Consider the following 8,432-nt stretch of genomic DNA (forward strand, 5'->3'; position numbering starts at 1 on the left):
CTCTGGGAAATGATATATTTGCCCTTTTTTCTTCCCTGGGCCACCCCTCTTGTAGTGTAAAAAGAGTAGTCATAAATACGCTAGAGGAGTCTCGGAGAGGGAAGAAAAGTGGCCGAATATATCACTCCCATATTATCAATCAAAATCTCCATTGTTTGCCCAGGTGTAGCAGAAAATCTTGCTAGTAATATAATAGAGGTTAGGGGCGCACTTGGGTCAGCTCGGGTTGAGCTGCAAATCCCTTTGTTAAAATATGAATTGGAATCAACCCGAACCCGACCCAATTATATGATAAAAGCTCAACCCAAACTCTTAAAATCAATCCTAGCTGCACCACTATTGTGAGTGGTGCAGCTAGGATTGTGATGCTTATTAATTACCTTTCTAGATATATAGGATAGGTCATTGTGATGCTTATTAATTACCTTTCTAGAGCATTCATTAATGTGAGTATTGTTCAAAAAATTTGCAAATGCCATTAATTCCCAAAGGATTTTCCAATGTAACCAAGTCTTGATGTTCAGATCAATAAAATGTAATGCCTTGCCTTGGTAGATCAAGGGCGAAGCAAAAGAAGCCATGAGATCTTTTCTTACCTTTTTTACACTTGAAAAAAGATAACTTGAACTTAACCTAGTCAAATTTTCTTCGGAGGCACCTTTAAATTATGATAATATCCCTCTCAATTAACTATAGTCACATCATTATCCTCTAAATCATGCAAATAGAAAATTTTCCCAATAGGATTTTTCATCAAAAATGTTTTTCTTGCAATCCAAACAGGCCCTTAATGTCGTTTAGGCTGCATTTTTTAATGGTTCACGGTAGAGCGTCTGCACTTATATCATTGTGGAGAATGAAAAAAAAGAAGAAGGAATGGCGTTCGGCAAAATCCAACCCATTTCTCCCATTTCGAACTCTGCGTGTCTTTTGACGAGAATGATGATAGGGTGTGGTGCGTGTGCGCGTGTGTGTTTTGAACATTAATTTGTTCTCTTCTAAAAGCCTAGGATCCAACAAATTCTAAAGGCCCTTGAAGGCCCGAGCCTTTCTCCAACTCTCCATCTTATATGGATGAGTAGAATTTTGTTCCAAAGCAATGTGGAACTATTTGTTTTTGCTTGTAAATGAGAGCTCTATTTTCAAACACACACACCAAGGTCTTGGGTTCAAATCTCCATTAAAACAAAAATCTTTTGCATTAAAACAAGAGAGGGAAACTTTAATTTAAACTTCCCTCTAAATTTTTAAACTAAAAGAAAAGGCATCTTTGACTTTTCAACTCCTTATCTTTTAAAAAATTCTAACGATATCCAATATAATGATTAACAACTCACAAAACACGATGAGATGTATATCCATGTGAGGGGGGTAACTAATTTAAATCATGATGATTTTCATAAAACAATAATAATATAAGGGGAATGATAACACCCTCCCCCCCCCCCCCCCCCCCGCCTCCAACGTTTTCCGTGAGAATGGTTCACTGCATGAGGATAAATTCACCATCTTTAACGTTTTTCCTAACCTATGAAAGTTAACGGTTAACGTTAAAGGTGGGGATGGGGGGTGTGGGAGGATTTATCCGTCAAAGGGGCAGAAAATATCATTTCCCTAATAAAATCATAATGTTATTGTTCTTATCATTCTTTAACGATAAGACATGATGAGATATCCATGTGAGGAGGTAACTCATTTGAGGATGTAACATCCAAGTCTGCAAATCACAAGCATTCATCGTTATTAATATATTCATCATATAAAAGCAATGGTCGTAGCCTACATATAGACTTCTTCTCGACTTCAGTGGGAAGATACCTCAAATTGAAAACCAGGAAGGTTCGCTCACCAATTGGAAACCTATCACTCCCATGTATTCTTGAGTTGCTAAACTCCTCCCTAGAGTTACTAACTTTAGACTTCTAACAAGACTAATTGAATTTGAAAACTATCTAATCCACTCAATTAAATAAAACAAGAACTCAAATAGGAAATCATCTAGGGGTGCAACTCAGGTTGGGTCGGGTTGAAGCCAACCCGAACTCAACTTGAAACTGTAAGCCATTGAACCCGGCCCCGATTCGACCCGACTCTCAACCCTATGAAGGCTAACCCAACCCAATCCGAAAAATGAATAACTCAACCCGGACCTGACCTGATTTCCCAATTCAGGTTTGGTTGAGTGGGGGTTGACTTGGTTATGATGATATCCCCCCCTTTAGGATTTTATGTTCTAAAAAAACAGAAAAATTGTAATTTTTTTTTAAATGGTCAACCCCAACCCATCCCCAACCCCAACTCGAACTAGTACCCGACTCGGGTTCAACTTCCTCAACCCGAACTCGAACCATACCCGACTCAAACACAACCCAACCCAACCCAACCCGTGATTTTTTCAGGTTGAACCCTGCCCGAGTTGGACCTCTATGTTCTAAAAAAACGTAACAGAAAAATTGTATTTTTTTTAAAAGTCGGGTTTTGATGCGGGTCGGGTCAACCCGACACCCGAACCTGACTCTGGCTCAACATCCTCAGCCCGAACCTGAACCCGACTCAAACACAACCCAACCCGTTTTCGGGTTGAACCCTACCCGAGTTGGACCCCTATGTTGTGTGCGGGGGATGATATGTTGATCATCTGTGCACACCACACCCTACCATCATCTATCCGTGCGTGGGGGTTGGCTTAGAGCATGCCTATGATGAGATAGCTAAAATAATTTGAACAGCAAAATATTTTAGGTAATGATAAATGCACTCCCCTCTTAGGCATGAAATCTCCCTTGTAGTCATGCTTGTACAGTTGAACTTCTTTTACTGTTAAAGCAACAAAATGGGGGCTTGGGAGAGCCTATAACGGCTCCGAATTCCATTTTCTCTTTTTTCATGCGTTCCCTCAAACCCATGAAAAATTTAAATTTTCCTTCAAGTCTCGTCAAATCTTCGAATACCCACTTCACCAATTCCACAAATCTGAATCATGATCCTACTTTGTAATGCCCACAAACTGTTTGACGAAACTGGGATTGAAGGCTTTTATGTAGTACCTTAACCCGTTGTTGTCTCGGGATCTTGAGTACTCTATTGCATATCCTTGACTTGTTTTAGTAGAGTTTTCTTTGTTCTTGATAGCACTACTACAACAAACAGAGGACTTGAATTCGCAGACCAAATGTTTGATAAATTGCTTAAAAGAAATGTAATATCATGGACTGCCACTATTTCCCGCCTTGCAAGAACTGGTGGTGAAAAAGAGGCTATTGGGTTATTCAAATCGATGCTTCTACATGGCGAGAGGCCTAATTATGTTACATTTCTGAGCGTCATTCGTGCAATTGGCATGATGCGTTCCAACCATCTCTCTCAAGAAGTTCATGCTTTCGTGATTAAAATGGGATTTGAATCTGAAATTTCTGTTGTTACCGCTCTTTTGGGCCTTTATTCTTCACATGGAATTGCGAACGCTTTACAACTGTTTAATCAGATAGACAAAAAGGATTTGATTTTATGGAGTGCAATGGTCGCAGCATGTTCGAAGAATGGACAATTCAGTGAGGCAATTGAGAATTTTCGCAAAATGCAATGTTTTGGTATTAATAATGTGAGTTTAGTGAGTGTTCTACCTGCTTGTGCCTATCTAGGTGCTTTGTTATTGGGCAAACAGATACATGGGTTCTCTATAAAGAGAGAATTCTTTTCAGATACCAACCTTCAAAATTCACTGGTGGATATGTATGCAAAATGTGGGAAGCTAGATGCTTCAAGAATAGTCTTTGATGGGATCCCAAAGAAGGATTTGATCTCCTGGAAGATCATGATTTTTGGGTGTTCGGAGAACAGGGATCCAAGACAAGCACTGGCCATGTTTTTGAACATGAGATCACACTTTGAGCCGGATGAAATCACTGTTCGAAATGCATTAGCCGCATGTTCGCAGATGAAAGAACTTAGTTTTGGATCGGGATTGCATTGTTACCTCTTAAAAAGTGGGTTCTCAATTTATGTTTCTGTCGGAACTGAGCTTCTGAGAATGTATGCAGATTTCAGCGAGGTAGAGACATCAAAGGTTTTGTTTGATGAGCTATGTCATAAAGATCTCATTGCTTGGAGTGTGATGATTTCTGTTTATGCACGGGCAGGGCATCCAGATCAAGCATTGGGGATTTTCAAACAGATGCACTTAGAAAATGAGAAGCCTAATGAGATCACTTTGGTTAGTCTCTTGAAAGCTTGTTCTTCATTGGGAGCTCAAGTACATGGGAAAACCATTCATGCCTATGTAATTAGAGTTGAATATTCATCTAATGCATTTTTAACCTCTAGTTTAATTGATTTCTATTGCAAACTTGGGAGGATAAGAGAAGGAAGGGCTTTGTTTGATAAGTTGTTTAACAAAGATCTTATTTGTTGGAGTTCAATGATAAATGGTTATGGAATGAATGGGTGTGGCAGTGAGGCCCTTGAGACTTTTTCTAAGATGTTAGAGTATGAGGTGAAGCCAAATGATGCTGTCTTCACTTCTGTTCTATCTGCTTGTAGCCACTGTGGTCTAGTAGATGAAGGTTGGAAGTGGTTTTATAGTATGAAAGAGGATTATGGCATTTCTCCTACGCTGTTACATTATGCTTGCATTGTAGATTTGCTTAGTCGCCGAGGAGAGATTGAAGAAGCTCTCAAATTCATTCAAAAGATGCCTTTGAAGCCTGATGCTAGTATCTGGGGTGCTCTGCTTGCCGGTTGTAGAACAACAGGGAGTGATATTGGGGTTATGGAGCTCGCAGCTGAACACCTTTTTGAATTAAACCCACACAACACTAGCTATTATGTGATCTTGTCAAACTTGTATGCCGAGAATGGTCGATGGGGTGATGTGGAAAGGCTGAGAAATTTGGTGAAGGAGAAGAAATTGCGAAAGGCAGCAGGATGTAGCATGATTGAAACAAAGTGGTAAAACAATTGGGGATTGAACCTGTTTATAAATTATCCTGTAACTGTAGCTTATCAATTAAATCCATTTGTTTATTGATAAACTTGCTAAATTACATGCATATACACATCTACTTTCTTACAGTCGATTTTTTGTCATTGAAGATCTTCAAATTTTCAACTGCATCCTTCTCACATTAGAGATTCAAATACACTTAAACAGACTACATTGAACTTTTTTTTTTGAAGATAACTGATATAAATTAAGGAAAAAATTACAGGTGGACATTAATGGGTGTTGTGAAAAACCCCTCAATAGCAATCTATGATTTCAATGGCAAAGCAAAACGAAAGAACCAAACACAAGCAAACGCACAAAGACACAAAGATTTACATGATTCGGCAAAGCCTACATCCACAACAGAGGAAACGATAAAATCCACTATAAGAACAAGAGATCACAAGAGAAGATCGGTATCTCTCAACAAACCCACAAGAACCCTAACACACCCTTTTTTTCACCTTTATGAGCTCTCAACCCTCTTCAAAGACAAGAATAACACCTTTGTATAGAGCGGGCCAAAACTTACTCTTATCAGGCTGAACACACTTAAAAACGGGTTGGGCTGAGCGGCCGGGGGCTTCCGGGGCCGCGTCCGGGTCGCACACAATATTTTGGACCCCAAATGGGCTTGAATTCAAGACATCCAACTCAACTAAACTCCATTTTGGCTTGAATTCTCTCTCCATTCACCTCTGTAACAAACCCTCGGGGCACTCACAAGCTGCTAACACCAACCAAATCCAAGCAATGCTTGAACTTAGCAACATGAATAGGCTCGGTCATCATGTTTGCTGGATTCTCTGCAGTACCAATCTTCTTCACAACAATATCTCCGTGAGAATCTTTTATTCACTTTCTGATTGGGATTTTTTTTGGGGTTAGCTGCATGCATAGATACACAATCACTTGGCCAATCAGTTACCCTATAAAAGTCACTTTGTTAGGGGTTCTTCTTGGGTGTGCAATCCAAGTGCATTTTGGGAGCAATCTTTAACACACAAATTGCACCAAACTTTCAATTGGGCTGCAAAACCAGATGGACCCTAAGTCATTCAGTTTGGAGCTCCATTAGTAAGCTCTTTTTGACTTTTTCTTGGTGGAGAGTATGAGTAAATCCCAGCTTGAATTCCAAATTATCAAGTTTTATCAATACAAATATATATCTTTCTTACGTTGATCTTCAAAAGAATAAGGGCTACTGCTATCTCCAATTTAAACAGATACAACAAAGCTAGTTGAAATTGTCAAGCCAAGGTTTTGATGGCAAAATGATGCGGTATCATATGGTTGAGAGATGCTCATTAACAGATAGATGCTAGATTAACAGAAGAGAAGAATTTTGGCACCCATTTGTTATCAAACTTTGATGGGGACCACCTATGTGAAGAGAAGGGAACCCAAGAGTGGCATGTCAAAATATGCTCAAGTGGCACCCATGTGGAGCATCCATCCACTACTCAGCCTCCAATTGAATCACAAGAAGGGAGGGGGACAAATCTGTGCTTTTGACTAGTTTGACCTTGGTCCAGCAGTCGAAAGGGGCAATTTCACTTTTCCTTGGGTTTTCAAAACCCCTGATGCCCACATGAGTTGATCGCATGAGTCGGGTTGTATTTTTATTTTTGTAAAGAGTCTCTTGAGTTATTTTTAGAGAAAAAGTTAATCTTAAGGTGTTTTCCTATTTGAGGTGCTCTTGCTTTAGTAAGTTGAGTTGATTAGGTAGTTTTCTAATTCAAATAGTCTTGTTAGATCTCAATTGTCTAGGGAAGAGTTTAGCAACTCAAGAATGTGTGGGAGTGATAGGTTTCCAATTTGGGAGGGAAGTTTCCAATTTGAGGAGGGATCTTCCTACTGAAGTCGAGAAGTAGGTAGGCCTACAATCATTGCTTTTATATGATGAATATTAATAAAGAGTAATGCTTGTGATTTTTTTATCTTCATTTTCTTTCTTTATGTTCTGACCATTGTTGCAGAGCTTTTGTTCTGTTGTGCCGTATTGAAGCTGATTTTATTTGTCATGGTATGTAATCTAAACTCTATTTCTCTCATATATTTTTTTTTCTGTTTATTTTTGGTATGTGTTCTTATAAACCGTTGATTTTGTAGTTCTTTATCTTAAGCCATAACCATCGATATCTAGAGAAAAGGGTTTTTTTCTAAATGGGTTGTCATGTCATATTTTGATGGAGCAGGATCCTTTCCTAAACCCTACAAGAACTAATTGGTCCACCCTTTTAGTTAATTTGTGTTCTGAAACTACGACCAAATAGAAGTCTAATCATCAAATTTTAGTGATGCATCTCTGATTTACATTATTACATTAAATTGCACCAACTACAATTGGTTTATGTTCTATTCAATTGGAACTGGCAAATTTTGTTTTATTATCACTAACAATTTTCTATATTAGCATTTCCTTAGCTAGGTGATTTCAAATAAGACAGTATCTGGGTTTTTGGACTGTTTTAATGCTTGATAATACTATGATTGATCAGGTTCCTTGTGTCGCCAATAAGTGTTACATCAACTGGCAGCCACCGGCCTTTGGGGAAAAAGTAAAAGCACCACAGATATTTTACACAAAACTCCTTGAAATTTGTTGCATATTTCATTGTGTTCATGTTCATTGTGCACCTTAGAAGAGTTAAGGCACAGTTTCTGATATCTAGCTGTTGAAATTTTGGGGTTTTTCCATTGCTTCAAACCATGACATTGAATTCCATGCAAGTGTAGGCTTACAGGGAGAGGAACTGTTGAGTTCACCATTGAGAAAGAAGATGGTTAAACATTTTCTACAGCTGCTGGTGGTGAATGAAGAAAACATGCCGCCATTCAGGTTTGCTGACCTCATATATGGTAGAATGTTATCAATTTGTCTTCTAAAGGTCTAGCTCTTACACAAGAAATGTGCCAGAGGTTTCTACAATTGTCAAAATACAATATGAAACCATTAGTGTGATATTTTTGACTGCAGGGCTGGCTTGGATATGACTCTTCTGACTGGACAATCTAATCATTGCATCAAGTTGTAATTAATGAGTTAATGCTGCCAATAAATTGATAACCAATAGATACATATTTTTTTTCTTAACTATGAGGTTAAATTGATCAGTAAGCTGGATATTCAGGTTTTCCTGATAGATATTCAGCACCATTAACAGCTGGGAACTTTATAAAATTGGTAAGGTAGCAAAATCTCACCTGGCTCTTTTGAAATTTTTACTTGAAACAAAAGCAGATATACTTGCTCTAATATACATGAAAACATGATTTTAAATGTCTTAGAAAGAAAAAGAACAATTTATTTCCGTGCTCTTTTTTCTTTATCACTTCTCTTGTCACTGCTATCATCAACAAAATCAACATCATCATGATTGCTTTCTTAATCACTTCTCTAGTGGGAGCTAATTAATGAATCTTTCTCTGTCTCAATCCAGCATGG

At 38.4% G+C, this 8,432-nt stretch overlaps 1 protein-coding gene across 1 annotated transcript; it reads left to right on the forward strand.

The window, feature by feature from the left end:
* Nucleotides 1-2,509: 2,509 nt before the first annotated feature.
* Nucleotides 2,510-4,980, forward strand: LOC143858992 (pentatricopeptide repeat-containing protein DOT4, chloroplastic-like). The gene is made up of 2 exons (XM_077369674.1): nucleotides 2,510-2,993; nucleotides 3,079-4,980. The coding sequence occupies exons 1-2, from the start codon at nucleotides 2,887-2,889 to the stop codon at nucleotides 4,949-4,951; spliced, it is 1,980 nt and encodes a 659-aa protein (XP_077225789.1). The 5' UTR covers nucleotides 2,510-2,886; the 3' UTR covers nucleotides 4,952-4,980.
* The last annotated feature ends 3,452 nt before the right edge of the window (nucleotides 4,981-8,432 follow it).

The sequence above is a fragment of the Tasmannia lanceolata genome, unplaced genomic scaffold (assembly GCF_043159265.1).
Source record: "Tasmannia lanceolata isolate RefF3 unplaced genomic scaffold, GAP_Taslan_0.1 ptg000029l, whole genome shotgun sequence".
In the NCBI taxonomy this organism is placed as follows: domain Eukaryota; kingdom Viridiplantae; phylum Streptophyta; class Magnoliopsida; order Canellales; family Winteraceae; genus Tasmannia; species Tasmannia lanceolata.

What these genes read in the sequence shown, in the direction of transcription:
- LOC143858992 (XM_077369674.1), top strand. Translation starts at nt 2,887, where the DNA reads ATGCGTTCCCTCAAACCCATGAAAAATTTAAATTTTCCTTCAAGTCTC. An exon ending in CTGAATCATGATCCTACTTT is followed by an intron (nt 2,994 to 3,078) that starts GTAATGCCCACA and finishes GGGATCTTGAGT; the next exon opens with ACTCTATTGCATATCCTTGA.